At 39.3% G+C, this 19,447-nt stretch overlaps 1 protein-coding gene across 1 annotated transcript in view; it reads left to right on the top strand.

Annotated features, from left to right (window-relative positions):
- Atm (ATM serine/threonine kinase) overlaps positions 1-17,162 on the top strand; it is a 100,557-nt gene extending 83,395 nt beyond the window's left edge. Inside the window, exons 49-63 of the mRNA XM_021206460.2 lie at positions 11-225; positions 945-1,152; positions 2,080-2,193; positions 2,456-2,614; positions 3,207-3,345; positions 3,442-3,524; positions 5,045-5,185; positions 6,060-6,176; positions 8,476-8,625; positions 9,029-9,194; positions 10,418-10,504; positions 12,385-12,499; positions 13,183-13,246; positions 14,915-15,051; positions 15,153-17,162. Coding sequence (XP_021062119.1) covers positions 11-225; positions 945-1,152; positions 2,080-2,193; positions 2,456-2,614; positions 3,207-3,345; positions 3,442-3,524; positions 5,045-5,185; positions 6,060-6,176; positions 8,476-8,625; positions 9,029-9,194; positions 10,418-10,504; positions 12,385-12,499; positions 13,183-13,246; positions 14,915-15,051; positions 15,153-15,336 — 2,079 coding nt within the window. The 3' untranslated portion in view covers positions 15,337-17,162. The remainder of the gene's footprint in view (positions 1-10; positions 226-944; positions 1,153-2,079; positions 2,194-2,455; positions 2,615-3,206; positions 3,346-3,441; positions 3,525-5,044; positions 5,186-6,059; positions 6,177-8,475; positions 8,626-9,028; positions 9,195-10,417; positions 10,505-12,384; positions 12,500-13,182; positions 13,247-14,914; positions 15,052-15,152) is intronic.
- Positions 17,163-19,447: the final 2,285 nt, after the last annotated feature.

Raw genomic sequence — 19,447 nt, 5'->3', positions numbered from 1 at the left:
GTTGTTGAAGGCAGTGAAGGTTGCTGGAAGTTACGATGGCAACAGCAGAGAGCTCAGAAATGGACAGATGAAGGCCTTTCTCTCTTTGGCGCGGTTCTCTGACACTCAGTACCAGAGAATTGAAAACTACATGAAGTCATCGGAATTTGAAAACAAGCAGACTCTCTTAAAAAGAGCCAAAGAGGAAGTGGGCCTTCTAAGGGAACATAAAATTCAGACTAACAGGTAACTTTATAACTGACGGTTCAGTTAAGGGGCTGTTGACATGAAAACATCCTTGACCTTGTCATCTGAATTATAGTTTTGAACACTTAAAATTTTGAAAGCTTTTTAATAGGTCTTCTCAGTCTCTAGTGGCTAATCACAACTTCAGTCAGTTAATACACTGAAATGTTCTATGAATAATTATGTCTTGGTTTCGCTCTTGGCAGAGTACTTGGATGTTAGTTTGGTTTTACTAGAAACTGACATTAAGTATAGCAGACTTGGGCTGGTGAGATGGCTCAGTGCGTAAGAGCACCCGACTGCCCTTCCGAAGGTCCGGAGTTCAAATCCCAGCAACTACATGGTGGCTCATAACCATCTGTAACAAGATCTGACTCCCTCTTCTGGAGTGTCTGAAGACAGCTACAGTGTACTTACATATAAAAAATAAATCTTTAAAAAAGAAAAAAAAGTATAGCAGACTTGCCTACTTTGATATTGTCACATAACTTCTAAGTCTGCATTGGGTTTTTGAATGTTTGGAGTAAGCAGAGGATTAACTTAGAGTACATTCTGTCCTTGGGTGTGTGGAAGACCTATTATTTGCCAGATGTGACAAGTCCTTTTACTATATTTAGAATTTTTTTGGAGTAAACACCTTGTATTTCATTTATGTTGTAATCATGTATGATTTTATAATTATGTAAAGTTTTGTGGCTTTTATGTTTGAATTTATCAAGATACACAGTAAAGGTTCAGAGAGAACTGGAGCTGGATGAATGTGCTCTCCGTGCACTGAAAGAGGATCGCAAACGCTTCCTGTGTAAGGCAGTCGAGAACTACATCAACTGCTTACTAAGCGGAGAAGAACATGATCTGTGGGTGTTCCGGCTTTGCTCCCTCTGGCTTGAAAATTCTGGAGTTTCTGAAGTCAATGGCATGATGAAGGCAAGTCTTACCCAACCCAGCATTTGAGCATACCCTTTAAAAACCGAGGCCTAAGCCCCTGCAGTGTTGGATTTTGCACATCCCTGTGTGCCCCTCCTAATGGGTTTGGTGCTCCATAAATAAGAACTTTATAAACTCTAAATGATACAAGTGTGTGTGGAGGCGAGAGAATTTCTGTAGGTGTTTTACCTCTGCAGATAACACAGAGGAGTCCATAGAAGGCAATGCTAGACTGGAGAATAGGAAACAGAAAAATAACGTGATGCTAGGCAGGAATTTTCCTTTGTTTTATTTGTGCTTTTGAGGGATTTTTTTTTTTCCAATAGAGTCCTTTTACAAATAAAAAAAAAATTTCTTAACATGTGCAGGAGTACTTATAAGTTTTTATTGAAAAAATATCTTAAGATATGGTCATAAAATAAATATATAAAATAAATATACATTTAGTTTAAAGGTTAAAGATAAAATGTTTCTCCAGAATGAAAAGAATGGTAAGACTCAAAATCAACAAAACCAGTCTATTCTACTGTGTGTGTTAAATCTCATTACTAACAGCATGTAGGGAAAAGAACTTGTTTTTGTTACTACCTGACTTCTTGGGAGTTGATACTACAGTAGAATCAGATTCATATCTATCCTCCTTGGAGTCACTGGACTGGATGTGGTGGTTAGCATACCAGCTTTTAATACAGTGTGATTTAGGGCTAAGGATTTTTGTTATCACTGAATCACTAGGTAAATTTTATTATCACCTAGGCGTCACATTAGAAAGACTTTCAGATAGACCAAGAGATAAGGGAAATTACCTATTTAGTAAAGTTTTGACAGCCACTAGGGCGTACTAGTGGAGAATCATTATTTTAGGTACCATCAATATAAGATTATATTACAAACACATTTCTATATTTTGTATTTTTTTAATGGCAGAAAGATGGAATGAAGATATCATCCTATAAGTTTTTGCCTCTCATGTATCAATTGGCTGCTCGAATGGGGACCAAAATGACAGGAGGCCTAGGATTTCATGAAGTCCTCAATAATGTAAGTATACTTGAAGTCAAAAATGTAATAATTACCTTTTATATTAGTAAAAATGGGAAATCAAAATATTAAACTTTCCCTTTCATTGCAGATAAGTTTGTCTCTTATTTCTGACATTCCTCTCTAGCTCTTTCTCACAGATATACACACCCACTATACAATGACGACGTTAACTTCAACTTGATGTAAAATAAAATTAAAAACGTATATTTAAGGTTTTTTTCTATTTCCACGAAACTAATAGTTACTACTTTTCTGATAGCTCATCTCTAGGATTTCCCTGGATCACCCCCATCACACTTTGTTCATTATACTGGCCTTAGCAAATGCGAACAAAGATGAATTTTTGAGCAAACCAGAGACAGCAAGAAGGAGTAGAATAACCAAAAGTACACCTAAAGAAAACTCGCAGCTCGATGAGGTATTTGGGTTGTGATGGTCATTCTTCCCCAGAATATCCCTTTCTTAATTCTCCGAGACTTTAAGAATGTATGTTGGTGGTAGTATTCCATATCCTTTATTATGATGCTGCCACCCAGAATTGGTTAACAATTTCTAAACTGGTATTTTAAAATTCCTGTTTGATTTTGTTTTCTGGCAGCAATGGGCAAAGAAAAAGCAGATCTTTAAAATGATTTATTTGTAATGTTCATGAATGGTTGCTCTGCACCATATCTGGCACCTACAGAAGCCAGGAGAGGGTTTTGGATTTCCTTGGACCTGGGGTTGCCATGTAGGTTCTGAGAACCAAACCATGGGTCCTCTCAAAGAGCAGCAAGTGCTCTTAACCACTGAGCCATCTCTCTAGGCCCAGAAAAACAGATTTTTGAAAAGCAACCAAGTCATTAACCTTGAATTTTTTTATGTGTCTATTTCATTCACTGAGTGGGAGTTTTGTTTGCATCTGAGGAATTATAGTCCTTCCATTGTCTAGATCTGTGCATGAATTCTCTTTGTATAGCTCCAAGAAACTTAAATGTTTAGTAGTTCTTGTTCTTTGTTGTTGATGGTAGGATCGAACAGAGGCTGCAACCAAAATCATCCACTCCATCAGAAGTAAGAGATGTAAGATGGTGAAGGACATGGAGGCGCTCTGCGATGCCTACATCATATTGGCAAACTTGGATGCCTCTCAGTGGAGGACTCAGAGAAGTATGTGTTAACATATCACTGCCACTGACCTGCTTGACCTGCAGTGATATTCCTCCATTTACACCTGTCACTAAAATCTCTTTATTTTTAACATAGAAGGCATCAATATTCCAGCCAACCAGCCAATCACTAAACTGAAGAATTTAGAAGATGTTGTTGTTCCAACTATGGAAATTAAGGTAATTTACTATTAACTCTTGATTTTTAATAAGACTAAATTACACGTTAGTAGATTAAATTATTTGTAGATTTTTTTTTTTCAGTCCAAGTGGCTAATTATTGTAGTTTCATATCTTTCTACCTAGAGGTTGTCCATTAGATTTTTTTCTTTCTTTTTTCTTTCCTTCCTTCCTTTCTCTGTCTCTCCCTCCCTCTCTCCCTTCTTTCCTTTACTAATGTTACAGTTTATTGTTATTTTAACTCTAGGGACTGAACCTATTATGCATTGGGGAAGCCTTTTTAATGTTTAAGGCAGGGTCTCACTTTGTTGACTATGAACCTGCTCTGTAATTGAAACAAGACTAGAACTTGACCATCCTCCTGTCTCTGTCTTTTGAGTATATGGGACTACAGACCTGTGGCCTGTTCATTGTTTTTCTCTGTATTATTCTCTCTCAGTGTGTGGGTGTGTTTCATGCCCATGGTGATGGAGCACTTTACCTCTGGTTTGCAGGTGTGCAGCGCCACTCCATCATTTAGTCATTCAATATGCACTGGGATGTATTAGTTGTGATGCAACTATATTATTTAGTAAAACAGTAGGTATTATGCTACTTCTAGGTTGGTGTGTATACATACTAAACACCTATTCATAGTGATCTTTTATTCCTAGAAGTACCATGTGGGCAGGATGTATGTAACATTAAAGGTTACCATTTTAGCAACCAGTGTGTTAGGTCCATGGTACAGCTCTCCTTCCAGTATATACATTAAGATTAATGTTCTTGGGCTGGTGAGATGGCTCAGCGGGTAAGAGCACCCGACTGCTCTTCTGAAGGTCCTGAGTTCAAATCTCAGCAACCACATGGTGGCTCACAACCATCTGTAAGGAAATTTGACTCCCTCTTCTGGAGTGTCTGAAGACAGCTACAGTGTACTTACATATAATAAATAAATCTTTTTAAAAAAAATTAAGATTAATGTTCTTGTTACTGAGTTTGACCCATTTTTGCATCATGCAAGTTAACAGATCTAGGCTATGTTGTTTAGCTGAATATTTCCTCTTTTAAATTTTTACATGATGCTCTTGTGAATTAAGTAATTCTTTGGATTTTTAACATATGTAAATAACAGCTAAGTTCTAGTTTTCAGTAGTTTTTCAGCAATACTATTTAATTGACTTAAAATGCTTAAGATTTATTAAAAGATGTTTAAGAAAGTAAACTATGTTATATGTAATTTTAAAAATCTGGGCGGCAAGTAAAGACCCTTGCTGCCAAGCCTTTAAACCAGAGCTCCGCCTGAGTACCAGCATGGTGACACACATATGTGTGGTAACCCAAATACATACTCATACCAAGTAAATAAGCAAATGTAATAAAAATCTATCAGTGTTATTAATTCTAAGTTTAATTAAACAAATTAGAAACCCAGCTGTTAATTAGCAGTGTTATCATTTATGGTTGTTTACTATTTATCATTTGTTTTTCTTCTGTGTTGTTTGTCTGACCTATAATAATCATTTGTCATCATTTATTAGGTTGACCCCACAGGAGAGTATGGAAATCTGGTGACTATAAAATCATTTAAAACAGAATTTCGCTTAGCTGGAGGCTTAAATTTACCCAAAATAATAGATTGTGTGGGTTCTGATGGCAAGGAAAGGAGACAGCTTGTGAAGGTAAGACTTCCTGTTTCTGGTATAGTCCTCAGAGGGTTAATGCCATCAACAGCAGGATATTTAATTCTTGCCTCATTTGGCTGTCTGGATCTAGCTTTGTCCTGAATAATGAAACATTTGTGAAGTAGAAATACAGTTTGATAGAACCAAACTGCTTTTTAAAATTGTGTGTCCTCTCTGAAAGACTGTAATTTTTGTTTTTGTTTCCTGCTATTATGAATTAGAACCAGGGCCTCGCTCATGCTCACCAGTTCTCTGCCTCTGAGTTACATCCCAGCGCTCCTTTAGGTTTTATTTGACACGGGGTCTTGCTGAGCTCCCTGGGCGGGGCTTGAATTTAAGACCCTCTTGCCTAAGCCTCTGGAGAAACTGACCCTGTAAGTCGGCACTGCTGGGCTTAGCAGGCTCTTGCTCAGGTGATCAAGAGAAGGAATGCACACACTAGGAGCTTACTTGTAAAAGAGGCTTATGGTGGTGATTAGAACAATTTAAGGCCTGTACTCAATACCCCGGGCCTGACACAGTGCCTCTTGCTCCTGGGAAGCCTTGCTTTGCGTTGCTTGCTCAGGTGCTTTTGGGGTCTTGCTGAAACTAGAAGAGAAATGAAATATTACTTTATTCAGGTATTTTGTATTAGGTCTTCAACTGAGGGAGTTAGTTCAGTTATTAGAGAAGCAGCTAAGAGAAACTTGGTCTTTTGTATCAATCTGCTTCCCAGTTTCATAGGTTTTTTTCTAAGTGAAAAATGACAGTAGGTATTAATTATTCTGAAGAGGAGCGTAGAAACTCAGATTGACTTTTTCTGCCTTATCTTGGATGGCGCTGTGTGCGTATAATAAAGTAAACTGCCTGTTCATGTCTGGTTGTTCTAAAGGGCCGTGATGACCTGAGGCAAGATGCTGTCATGCAGCAGGTCTTCCAGATGTGCAATACACTACTGCAGAGAAACACCGAGACTAGAAAGAGGAAACTGACTATCTGCACATACAAGGTAACTTGTGGTCCTGCGAGGTAGCTTGTGTTCTGCAGCTTTCCCAAGGGAGGTGCACTGTTTGGACCAAGGATGAGCAAATGTTTTCTGTGAAAGAACAACTAGTAAATATTTTAGACTTTGAGGACCACTTAGGTCTTTTGTATATTCTTTAATTTTTACTTATGACTTTTTAAAATCTCTGAAGTCATCTTCACAAGCTGTACAGACATAGACTGAGACTGGTTTTGCTTTAGAGGCTATAGATTGCCACTCTCAGGTTGGACAATACAACTTTAATTTTCATTTTAGTATTATTCAATGTTAGATGCCATTTGACATTTTCTATAGTCAACAGCAGTAGTCTCCCTTTATTGTGTTAAGGAATGTACTGTAGGGATTATGCTGCTGTTTATCTGTGCATGGTTCATTTTGGTGGTTTCTGGGCTTGCGTTACTGCACACAGTGATGCTCTGCACTGAACAGATGAAGTGAACATGCATGCTTTGTTCACATTCTGGTCAGTCTATTGGAAAGATTTTTAGAAATTGGATTGCTAAGTGAGAGGACACTGCAACCTTCATTTAGATTTTACTGTAGGATGGAGTTAAACCCATTTCCATTTTCTCCACAATTTACTTGAGAAATCATCAGGTCCTGGTGTTCTGTTATTAGCTGATCTTTTCTCCTAAGAGGTGAAGGTTTGTCCTTTTCTGGCTTTGTTCCCATATTCTCTTCCCCATCTCTATCTTTTGTCACTGCTGTCTCAGGACTTCTTGCTGCTTATCTTTCCCCAGGAAGATAGGAACAAACTGAATAGCATTTGATTCACGTCTAGTCTAGAACCACCTCTTTTCAGAACAGTCTCAGTGGCTGTTTCTTTACTTTCAAAAGGGTAGACTCTGAAAGTATTTTCTCTAGAAACTCAAATATTTTACTAGAAGCTAAAACACTAATAAGATATTTTAAAATGCATTGGAAAAGTGTTCCCTTCACAACAGTTAAAGAGTATGTATCATTATGTTCACTACAGCAACACAGATTCTAAAATTGGACCAGTACAAAGAAAATTAGCATGGTCCTTAAATAAGAAAGGGGAAAAGATAGTATGTATAATGGGGTGTTGGAACCCAACTTGAAGTTTAATAATAAAGATGCTGAGATAGCTGTACAGTTGAATGCTGTTGGTCTTTTTGCTGGGGCAGTTTCTCAGCTAGTTTCTAACTTAACCTGACTGCCATCGTGTCCCGCCATGTGGCGAGCTCTCTCTTTCTCTCATCTCTCTCTTTACATCCCTGCTTCATTTTTGTCCATTGTTCTGTCTCCTGCCTCTGTCTTTCTGCCAAGATGTTCTACCTTCTTCTGCCCCGTCTCCAGCCACCAGCTCTTTATTTAACAAAAGTCACATTTCTTTCTCCTAAAAAAAGCTACTACCACAGTGGGAGATGTCCCACAGCTTATTCTGAGCGGAGCAGCAGGACTACACCATGTCCATAGGGTAGTGTCCTTTTGGCCAGATTGAAGGTAGTATGACCTTCCATGGCCTCCTCCATGGCAGCTTGCTTTTTATCATGATAGTCTTAGAGGATCCTCTTTGGGGCAGGTGAGGAAATAACAAACATTTACTTATAGAAATCAGGTAATGTGTCATAGAAATGACAATACCAAATATCCTACCAGCACTTGGCACTGCTGGCACAGCAATTAACAATTGAAAATACAGGGGCACGTTTACAACACCATTTGATACAATATGTGTAGGTGCAGGCCATCCCTATGTAACATGAATAAACTGCCTAGGAGTAGTGTTGACAAGTACAGGAATGGATTAAAAAATTAGGAAAATAGAACATGTAAACACAACCTTTGATTTGTCTTAAATGGGATGGCATTGAAAAATATCAGCTTATTTGAAAATAACGTATAACAGTAAAATTTCAATAAAAATTTTTTAAAATAAGTATTGAATGCTTGCCTATCAGGTATAAGGCCCTGAGTTCAGTGTCCTGCACTGAGGTAGGGTATGGATGGGACTCGAGGAGGTCAATAAAACAGAATAAGCCTTAAAACATTTTCTGGTATACATTTTAAAAATCCAGTGTATATGCTACCAACTGAGTTACATCCCTAGCCCAAGACATTCTCAATCAATGCTAAAAACAAAAGTCAGTAGAAGCTTTTTGTTATTGTTGTTTAAGATAAGATTTATTTTGTGTGTATGAGTAGTTTCCCTCACATACTTTGTACTGGCTGATGATAAATGGTCACCGACAGTTCTTTAATGTCTTTCTGTAATAAGAGATATTTGACTTCATCTCAGGTGGTTCCCCTCTCTCAGAGAAGTGGTGTTCTCGAGTGGTGCACAGGAACCACTCCTATTGGTGAATATCTTGTTAACAACGAAGAAGGCGCGCATAAAAGATACAGGCCAAATGATTTCAGTGCCTACCAGTGCCAAAAGAAAATGATGGTGAGTTGGAAGGTTCTTCAGTGGTTCACAGAGCCACCCGATGTTATAAAATATAAGATATATAACCTCATGAGATGATTGTTGAAGATAATAAGTAAAAACAAAATGTAAACTTACCAAGATGAGTGCGTGTGTGAGTGAAACAGGACTGTTTTTAAACAGTATAAAGAGAGGATTTAGTTAAAAAAGTGTTCCAAGAGAGAGAGAGTCCTAATGCGATTACCACTTGAATTAACAGTTTTCCTGACTAAATTGTTAATTTCTTGTGAGTAGAGTCACTTTTTCACCTTTTATTGCACCTATAATCTATTACCTGTTTTGTTTACATGTAAAAGCATTGTGGATGTTAGCTGAATGATGTGAGCATACTACTGAAAAAATGTTATAAATGTTCTGTTTAAAGGAAGTGCAAAAGAAGTCTTTTGAAGAGAAATATGATACCTTCATGACTATTTGCCAAAACTTCGAACCAGTTTTCCGTTACTTCTGCATGGAAAAATTCTTGGACCCAGCTGTTTGGTTTGAGAAACGATTGGCATATACGCGTAGTGTGGCTACATCTTCTATTGGTAATCCTGTAGATATTACGTATTGACCACATAACTGCATCTGTCTCACAAGGTGGTAGTAGTGATAATGGTGGTTGTTACTCAAACTGCCCTCACAAAGAGACCATATATTTGCTCATGCTAATTGTTAGTTTGTAACCATCTTTTCAGAAGAGAATTCTACTCTGAGGTAGAGAAATAGAACCAGTTTGGGTTTAGTTTTTAGTGTACTGAATGTGATTTATTTTCTCTCCCCTCGATATACATTTTTTTTGAGATTTTCTTTGGGAAATAAAACCTTTGATGTTGCCATTTGATTTCTTATTCTTCTGTACAAAACCACTGATTCATTCTGCTTACTAGAATCTCAGCACAGAAATTGTGATATGTGTTTAGATACTTGATATACAACATATGTTTTGTCTTTTTAACTTTGTGTGAGATTGGAATAAAGTTAGTATAAAGCCATTAACAAGATGCTAGACTATGAGAAGTGACAGAAATGTGGAGACTGTCTCATGTTAATTCGTAACTAAAGCAGTTCCTTCTGCCACAGCTGTGCTGTACGTAGGGCAGCAGGGCGGGCTTAGGCAAGGCCTCGGTGCTCGTGGGAGCCTCTTCTGCCATGAAAATCTCTAATTGGATTAAAGGGGCTTGGTTTATAAACAAGAAAGCGGGCTCACTTAACAGTAGGGCCAGTCAGACATAGTGCCATCCTTACTCCCTACCCCCTGGTTTCTCTTACCAGGTTAAAGGTACTTTAAGGCATGCCATTATTTTAAAAAATAGAAATGCAGTTATGCTTGCACAGGCACCTGGTGAAATCAGTTTCCGGTCAGCATAGTTCATCAGGCAGAGGGAAGTCTCACTGTTGAATGATGAAGTTACTAATCCCTGCATCTCTTGGTTTGTAAGGACATTTAATACAAATCTTGAGTGTACTGCACTGACCTAGATAAATTAGGGTCTCCAGCCGTAACCACATTAACTTCAGAGAAAATCTATGTTTTTTTATAAAGAGAAAATATTTTTAGCAGCACATCTATTTGTAAAATGTAATGTGCCTTAAAGTACCTGGCTAGATTTGACTTAAACTCTGCACGCTATTCACTGTGTATAGTTTCCTTTAAGGTACTTTAAAGTCTAAACTACTTAAGCATTGCATAGAGTCAGTGATACTAGTTGAGATTGTAGTTGGCTGTGTATTAGAGGTTTCACATGGTTGATTTTGTTTTTTTCTCTAGTTGGTTACATCCTTGGACTTGGTGACAGGCACGTACAGAATATCTTGATAAACGAGCAGTCGGCAGAACTTGTGCACATAGATCTGGGTGAGTAACGAGAGATGCGGATCTTTCATTAATATTTTGTCATCACAGACTGTTTGGCTGCCAGCATGTTACAAATATGAGGAAGTCAGACACATCAGCAGGAAAATACAACTGAGATTTTTCTTTAAGCATGAGCACCCGTGGTGAGGGAGTGGCTGCATCCACCTGTGACAATGAGTAAATGTCACTGTAAGATTGAATGGCAGTTGAGTTGAGTCCTCAAGACAAAAAGGAAGGGTGATTGAGAAGATGAAGGTCTAAAAAATGAGGGGGTGATTAGTAACCTCGCTAGAGGGAGCTTTGCCAGTAATTAAGTAGTTTGAGACAGAGTGTAGTAGTAGACTGAAGAGATGGGCTACAGAGTTTTGACTTTTAATCTATTGGAGAGTGGGAAGTGAGAAATATTTAACCAGCAGACAGTGGTGTTTGGATCTTAGGTAATTTTCTGAGCGATTTGGACCAGGAAGTTAAGAGAGAAAATAATAATGTGGACATGAAATGACAGTTGGGACTAGCACTGTGGCAAGGAGATTGGATTTGAGGACATTTTTGTAGTAAGCCCATGCCACTTAAATCAGTGGCACAGAGTGGGAGGAGGATTCCAGACATCCAACGCATCTAACAAAGGAATACAACAGATCTCATAGACAATTAAAAAAACGAGTTTTGCACATTATTTCAAACAGTAGTGAGATTCCCAGATAGCAGCAGCAGCAGCTCAAAAAAAAAAAAGAGAGAGTTTGGATGTCATGGCCAGTCTAGCTCATCAGCGGTAGAGGCGGCTGCAGTCACTGGGCTGGGGCAGACTCTGATCTTACACTGAAGCATTGGCAATGCTAGGACTGAAAAACTAAACCAGTGTGGGCTTTGTAGCTCATGACTATACTCCCAGCACTTAAAAGACTGAGGCAGGATTGCTGAGAGTTCAAAGACAGCTTAGGCTATGTAGGGAGTTTCAGATCAGTCTGGGCTACGAAATGAGACACACACACACACACACACACACACACACACACACACACACACATACACACACGTCAAAACAAAAAACAAATTAAGTCTCACAAATCAAGAGGAGGGGTGTCTTAGCTGCTAAGCCATCTCTTCAGCACATCAGAGGGCGTGCGTGATCTTAGAAAAGCTATCTCTTAAGCCACAGGAGGAAAATACTCCATGAAGGCAAAAATGAAGTCCAGTACTAACTGCAGCAGACAGTTGGAGTGATGCAAGTGTGGTTTCAGTTACATAATTCATTTGATAGGACAGTTATAAAACTAAGCACATGCATGGTAATTAGATAAATAGAGATATGTGTAGAGATTTCCCTGTGAGGAAAGTAGGTGTGGCTATGAAGGACCGTGTGAGAGATCTCTTGATGATAGAATGTTACTGTCTTGGTTGTACCAGTGTCCAATTTCTGACTGTGATACTGTACTCTGTTTTCCACTGTAGTGGGGGAAATGGGTAGAAAATATGTAGGGTGGTCTTTGTGCATTATTTCTTAGAATTACATGTGAATCTGTAATTACCTCAAAATCAGTATATGAGTCTGTATCTCAGAAATTTTTTTTATTATTATTAAAAATGTTTTAAAATGTTTGGTACATATGTCTCCTACATTTTAACCACACCAGTTATCCAGTTTTAAAATCATCCTTTAACGGGCCTTCCTTTGCCAAGAAGCTGTTACTTTTGAGTTTGGTGTGGTTCTCATAGATGATGAAGCTGAGATATGATGGGAAAGCAAAAGTGGAATTATATTTTTTTTTCATTCATCCAGGACTAATAGAGCATGCGTACCAGATGGTGTGCTGTCTTTCCAGAGGTAGCATGTACTTACAGAGACAGTGTGTCAGCTCCTCACATCTCTTTTATTTTAGGAGTGGCTTTTGAACAGGGGAAGATCCTTCCTACTCCAGAAACAGTTCCTTTTAGACTCAGCAGAGATATTGTGGATGGGATGGGCATCACCGGTGTGGAAGGTGTCTTCAGAAGGTAAGGGAGGGAAAGAATGCAATATTTACTGTCAAAACTGTTCAGCTAGTAGATTTAAATAGATGATGCACCATGTTTTATAGTAGTAAGGAAAAGACCCTTGGTACGGACACTGATAGGTTTTTTTCGGCCACCTTGGTGTTAATTCAGCATGACGTTGTTTGGTCATACCTAACCTCTGGAAGAGGCCCACTTGTATGCTGTTATTCAGTCTTAGCTGACTCACTCTGGTTTTTGCTGTTTTATTGATGCTCATGGTTGGGGGTATTAAAAAGGTGGTGATTATTTTGTCTGGAAAAAAAAACATGTTTCTATACCATGTTTAGCTGTGTATAACTCCCAGCCAAAGATTTTGTTGTCCTTGTAGTTCTCCCAGCAAAGGTCCACAATCTCAGCTCATCAAAGTAAATTAATACTCGCCTCAGTAATCAAGACAGAAAGTATTTCATAGTGGTACTGTCTTCTTTGTAAGTGCTGAGCTTAGGAAAAACACACACGTGCATCTGTATGTATTTGTATCAATTTCTCTTAAATGTTGTCTTAGCTGTCCTGCTCTTTGAAATATAATATGAGGAATTGCTAGCAAGAATCCTCTAAGTATGTATTCCTAAGGGCAGATAGGCAAAGAAGGGGTGAAATACTGGTGTCTACTGAATCCATGACTGTAATGTTGCCCCTCGCAGGTGCTGTGAAAAAACAATGGAAGTTATGCGTAGTTCTCAGGAAACCCTGCTGACCATTGTAGAGGTAAAGCGTGCACAGGGCATCTGCATTCCTTTGTCATTGGCCTGCTCATAGAGTCGCTCATCTGAGGAGCATTGCTGTATTTCATGTAGAGTGGGTCTCAGGCAGCAGCAGAAAGGGGCACAGTGAGCACTTTCATACATCACAGAGTCTGGGGTTGGAAGCGGCTCTAGTCCCCTCATGTTTCTTGCAGTATTATACATTGTTAAGTAATCTCCCATCTTTATTAAATTAATGAGCACTTTGGCATCTTAGACATCCCACATGGACCTGAAGATGACTCAGCTGGCAAAGTGCTTGCCCCACCAGCATGAGGGCCTGAGTTTGGATCCCTAGAACCCATGTCAAAACCTGGCATAGTGGTACATGCTTACAGTCCCAGCACTGGGGAAGGGGAGCTGGGGCAACCTCTGGGACTCTTGGCCAGCAAGTCTAGCCAAATCTGTGAGTTTCCATTCCAAGACAGACACTGTCTCAAAAAATAAAGAAGAAAGGTGGTTGAAGAAAGCACCTGGCATTAACTTCTGGTTTCCAGACAAACACACACACACACACACGATTATGTGCATACACATATAGATATGTCTGTATGCCTCTTGGATAGGATTACTTTGAGATTGGTTTCCGTGAAGAGAAATCAATAAGTATCATTTTCCCTACAAATCTCCGAGCTAGTTTAGATGGAAATCAGAGTGTCGGTCTTGTTAGTGGCAAGCGTAACTGAAGAGGGAGATTTGCTGCTGAGGCTCCTGCAGCGCCTGTTTGCTTTGGGACAGCTCACCTGAGTGGAGCTGTGGCCTGCAGTGTGCTCTACACATTCAAATGCAGTTCATCATTTCATCTTGACCTAGGACAGAGAGGGAAGAAAGTCTGCAATGCTTGCAACATTAATTCTTCCCAAGTGAGAATTGTGTGCTTCTGGCAGTCATTTGCAACCTGGTAAAGGTGTGTGAGATAAGAACTCAGCTGTTTCCTACACGGGGAAATACATGCAGGAAGCAGAGTGGCTGTGCACAAGTGTCATCTGCACTGTTTCTAAAGAGTAGGTGTTAACTGTGTTCAAACCAGATTCCTAGGGATGCAGTAGGACCGTGTGTTTTGTACATGACTGTTGCTGTGCAGGCAGGGTTAAGAGTCATTCATATCTCACTGGCACTGTTAAGTCCATGATAACAAGAGCCGAGCTGTGTCCTTTAGATGATTCAATAAACAGTCTGCCGCAGTGGTCTGAGTGAGGGGACTGCAACTGAGAAAGTATTTCTGTCTCCACCTACAATGCCTGTATCACTTTAGAACCGCCCCCACCCCAACTCCACCAACCAGCCACACACACAGAATTCTGTGTTGCCTTCAGTAAATCAGTCCAAATTTCTGACAGCTAGTTGTTTTTCCTTCGAACAGTTTCCTGTTCACTGTTGGTTGTGACTAGTGTTACTTCATGATGTGGTTACTATTGGTTTGTTTTGGTTTGTTTTCAAGACAGGGTTTCTCTGTGTAGACCTGGCTGTCCTGGAACTCACTTTGTAGATCAGGCTGGCCTCAAACTCAGAAATCAGCCTGCCTCTGCCTCCCAAGTGCTGAGATTAAAAGGTGTGTGCCACCACTGCCCAGCGTTACTATTGTTTTTGACTATATAATTAAAATGCACACTGTTTTATTTTTCCTGTTTAGGTTCTTTTGTACGATCCACTCTTTGATTGGACTATGAATCCTTTAAAAGCTTTGTATCTACAGCAGAGGCCAGAAGATGAGTCTGACCTCCATTCCACCCCCAATGCAGATGATCAAGAATACAAACAAAGTCTTAGGTAGGATATTTCAGGAAGAACCTGTTGTTACTTAGATTTTCTTGTTCCCAGGCCCTCAAAGGTTGCACCTCACTGTAATCTTTGTGTTCTTTTATCATTAGTGATACTGACCAGAGTTTCAACAAAGTAGCTGAGCGTGTCTTGATGAGATTGCAAGAGAAACTGAAAGGTGTGGAGGAAGGCACTGTGCTCAGCGTGGGTGGACAGGTGAACTTGCTTATCCAGCAGGCCATGGACCCTAAAAACCTCAGCCGACTCTTCCCAGGATGGAAAGCTTGGGTGTGACCTTCACCCTCAAACTCGGACTTCAGAAATGACATCTCACCCACCATATTTGGACAGGAATTACTTAAGCGAATAACTGCTTTTGAACCAATTTTCTACTTGATTGATCACCACCCAAATATTAGTATTTCTGCTCTCCTCTGTTAGAGGTAATGGTCACTCAAGATCCACTTGTAGAATACATGCTGACTCTTAGGTCACGCTTGTGCTACTACAGTGAGATCACTGCATGCACGCTGAACTGCAAACGGTGGGGGCAGCAGAGTGAGCTTTACAGCTGTGTACATGAAGACAAGTTCGTAACTTCTGCTCTAAAACAACCTTTAATTAAAGCATGTTTTCCAGACTGTGTGTGAGAGCGTGTCACACACATTAAGTAATGAAGTACTTAATACTTTTTTAAAGGGACTCTTTAAAATTATAACTGTCACTATATCATGGGAATCCCACATTAGAATGAATGTTGGGCTGGAGTGAGGCTCAGTGGTAGAGCATGTGCCTAACCTGTAGGAGGCCCCATATTCAGACAAGAATTGTAGCTTGTTGAGCATCCTTAATTCCAAAGTCCAAAACACAAGATGCTTTCATGGTAAAAACTTTCTGAAATATTGGGTACATTTTAGACTTGCACATTATATTAGGCACATAGCTAGTCTTAGCTCGCTATCTGCATGAATGCTTCATTTTAGACTTGCATATTAGGCACATAGCTGGTCTTAGCTTGCTAAATGTCTAAAACTGAAAGCAACTCTGGTCCCTGGCATTTTTAGGAGGGGACACTAAAGAAATGTTCTGATTTCAAGCCAGGTGTGGTGTTAATCCTTGTACTCCAAAGAATCTCTGAGTTCAAGGCCAGCCTGGTCAGAGCAAGTTCCAGGACAGCCAGGGCTGTACAGAGAAACCCTGTCTGATGATCTGAGTCCATCCCCAGATCCCATGTCAAAGGTGGAAGGGGAGAACCAGGAAAGCTGTCCTCTGACCTCCACACAGTATGCCCTGTCATGCACTTGCCTGCATGCGCACACTCACAACAATAAAGTATATGACGGTGTTAAAATAAATATACAATATTTATACAATACAATAAAGTACAATACAATAAAGTATAGATCGGTGTTAAAGGTGTGCACCACCACATTCTGCTTTATTAACTTTCCAAGTCCTCATCTGTCATCAACCATCTTAAACTGGCCAAAGTAGACCTGTTCTCCCTCTACAATACACTATTGTTGTATTGATGCCCCTTAAAATGAAAGTTAAACCTGTGTCTCAGCGTGGTGGCAGAGTAAAGGGAGATGCATTTAATGCTTCTTCCTTGATGTTTGCAAGCCTAATACCACATATATATGTATATATGTGTGGTTTGTATTGTTAATACATATATTGTATGTATATACAAAGCCAAACTACTCTTTTGGCTTCTGTAAACTGCTATGAAACTATTCTGCATTTCAAATTTCTTGTGTATTTTGTAAATATTGCTTAAATGGATATTTGGTATCTGCTTGACTGCAGGAAACCAGGAGGATGTAATGAACTTAGAATGTCTGTAAGCAGGTGTTGATGTCTTCCTGGATGGAGGAAGATAATTAGCTAATGATGTCTAGCTAAATGAATTCGTAATTTGCTTTTGTAGTTAATCTACTGAAGAGGTTGGAATAATTGATCCCATTCTTCACCCTTGAATAATATTCCGTTAACAGAATCTATTCAGATTTCTTCAGTGGCTTTGATAAATCTATATCAAAATTTTTCAGATAAACCTAGAAGCAGCACCTTGAAAGGTGAAGAAGACTAAGTTAGAAAATATTTCTGGCCAGACGTGGTGGCGCATGCCTTTAATCCCAGCACTCGGGAGGCAGAGGCAGGCGGATTTCTGAGTTCGAGGCCAGCCTGGTCTACAAAGTGAGTTCCAGGACAGCCAGGGCTATACAGAGAAACCCTGTCTCAAAAAAAGAAAAAGAAAAAGAAAAGAAAAGAAAAGAAAAGAAAATATTTCTGACAGACATGAGTAAGCTGGGCTGTTACCAGGAGCCAGTGAGTGATAGTTAGATTTATAGGTTACTAAAAATCAGGTATTTTCTCTATGCTGAGTACCTGACATGTCTATCAGCAGCACCTCTGATTCTTACAACAAAACTTTGTAATATTCCTGACAGTGTCACAGATTATCTGGAGAAAAGTTACTTGCCTGAGGCCAGAAGACATTGCACATGTTCCTCACAGAAGCTGCTAGAAAAGAAGGAGGCAGTGTGTCTGTCTGTCTGCAGTAAAGGAGGCAGCACCCCTCTTCCAGCCCTATGCTGCTGTACCCTTTGAATGGTCCCCAGTCGGGTCCTAAGGCTGAACATCATAGTGTTCAATTAAAATAGGGAAAAAAGGATGTATACCTATAAATCCATCGCAACTTTAGATGTGATAAAAGGAATAAACGCAAAACGGAGGAACTTAGAGCACCTTAAGGTTTATAATAACTGTCTTTTTTAAGTAGAAGGCCAGTATGAAATAGAAAATGTGCCATATCAAATGTTTTAGTTGCACCTTAATAAAATTATGTTATGTAGATTTGTTTAGTGCTAGTAAATGTTTTTCAGTTATGCTGTTACCTGAATTATCAATTTGTTTTAAATAAAGAACTGTGGAAGTTTATGCTGACTATAGAATCGTATGTCCATTAGTACTGTGTGTGCCAGGCATGGAACTAGTTCCTAGGGAGACAACAGTGAGCTCAGAGCAAGAGGCAGGGCTGCTGCTGCAATGGACCAGGACGTTACATTCCAGGCTGTGTGTCTGATAATTTTCTTAATTACCTTGTAACAGGAAGGCAAATGAACACTGTTCTTCACTTTCACTTATAAAGTAATCTAGTTGACTTTTCTCAAATCTAAAAAACTAAAGATTCTAATATCCTAAATGTGGTATTTCATTTTATCATGTTTTAAAATAAATTCCTTCCTTTTGAAGGTTTCATGTTCCTCTGTGCAGTTTCTAGCAAAATGAAGTTCCTATACACTGTAGTCAAAGTTTCCAGAAAGATTGGGTTCAGAATTGGTAAAGATCTCATATAGCAAAAATTATTCCTTGGAGTAAAACCCCATACTTTGCTCTAACTGGATGTGTGGTTTTATGTATGGTAGGAGTAAGAGTGTGTAATTAGCAGTGTATTGTTCAAAAGCAGAAGTTTTAAACCAGGTGATTTTTGCCTTGTTTATATTTTCAAACTAAAAAAAAAAAATCTTTTATTGTACAAAACGGCTGTAACAACTAGGGACGTAAAGCCTTTTACACATTTTTTTGTTCGTTTGGTTTGGTTGGTTTGGTTTTTGGTGTGGTTTCCTTCTGCTGAGTAGTCACGCTGACTGAGTGTTTCAGTGTTTCTGCTCCTCTCCTAACTGCATGGTATTATTGCTAATCTGCTCTGTCACCAGTCACTCATTGTCATCACTGTGTCACTGATGGTTAGAGCTACTATGAGGACTTCCCTTCATTCCTAGAGCTTCAGAAATGTTACCATTCTTACAGTTCTTGTTGAGGAGATCGTGCATACTTATATTACAGTTCTTCCTAGGCACTGTCATAGTTTTGATAGGCTCGCTCTTCAGACTTTTCTTTAGTATTTAAAATGTGTTACTCACCACTGGCATTTCATCCAGTAAACAGAGATAAAGTCTTATTCTTTCTAGAACATACATGGCTTCATTGGGAGCAGTGGTTCTCAACCTTCCTAATGCTTGACTTTTTAATACAGTTCCTCATGAGGTGGTGAACCCCAACCAGAACTGTAATCTTGCTACTGTTAGGAGTCACCGTGTAAATTATCTGTGTTTTGCAGTGGTCTCAGGCGACCCGTGAAAGGGTTGCAACCCACAGGTTGAGAACCAGTTTTAGGTGATCATATATGCTATAAAATTTTTTTCCTCCAAGATTTAATGCTACTTTGTTCCTTTGTCTTCCTTTACTCTCGTGGCCGCATCCTCAGCTTGTGTAGTACAGAAGCAGTCATGTTTGAACAGTCCTGTGGCTGATGGCGAATGCTCAGGTGCCAGTGTTTTCCCTTTTCCTGCAGGGGTTTTATGAGACGTCTGTGTTGCTTTTTTTGTTTGTTTGTTAA

This window comes from Mus pahari, chromosome 10, assembly GCF_900095145.1.
Source record: "Mus pahari chromosome 10, PAHARI_EIJ_v1.1, whole genome shotgun sequence".
Lineage (NCBI taxonomy): Eukaryota > Metazoa > Chordata > Mammalia > Rodentia > Muridae > Mus > Mus pahari.
Note: the sequence above shows the minus strand (reverse complement) of the source record. Positions and strands in the feature narration are given on the sequence as shown.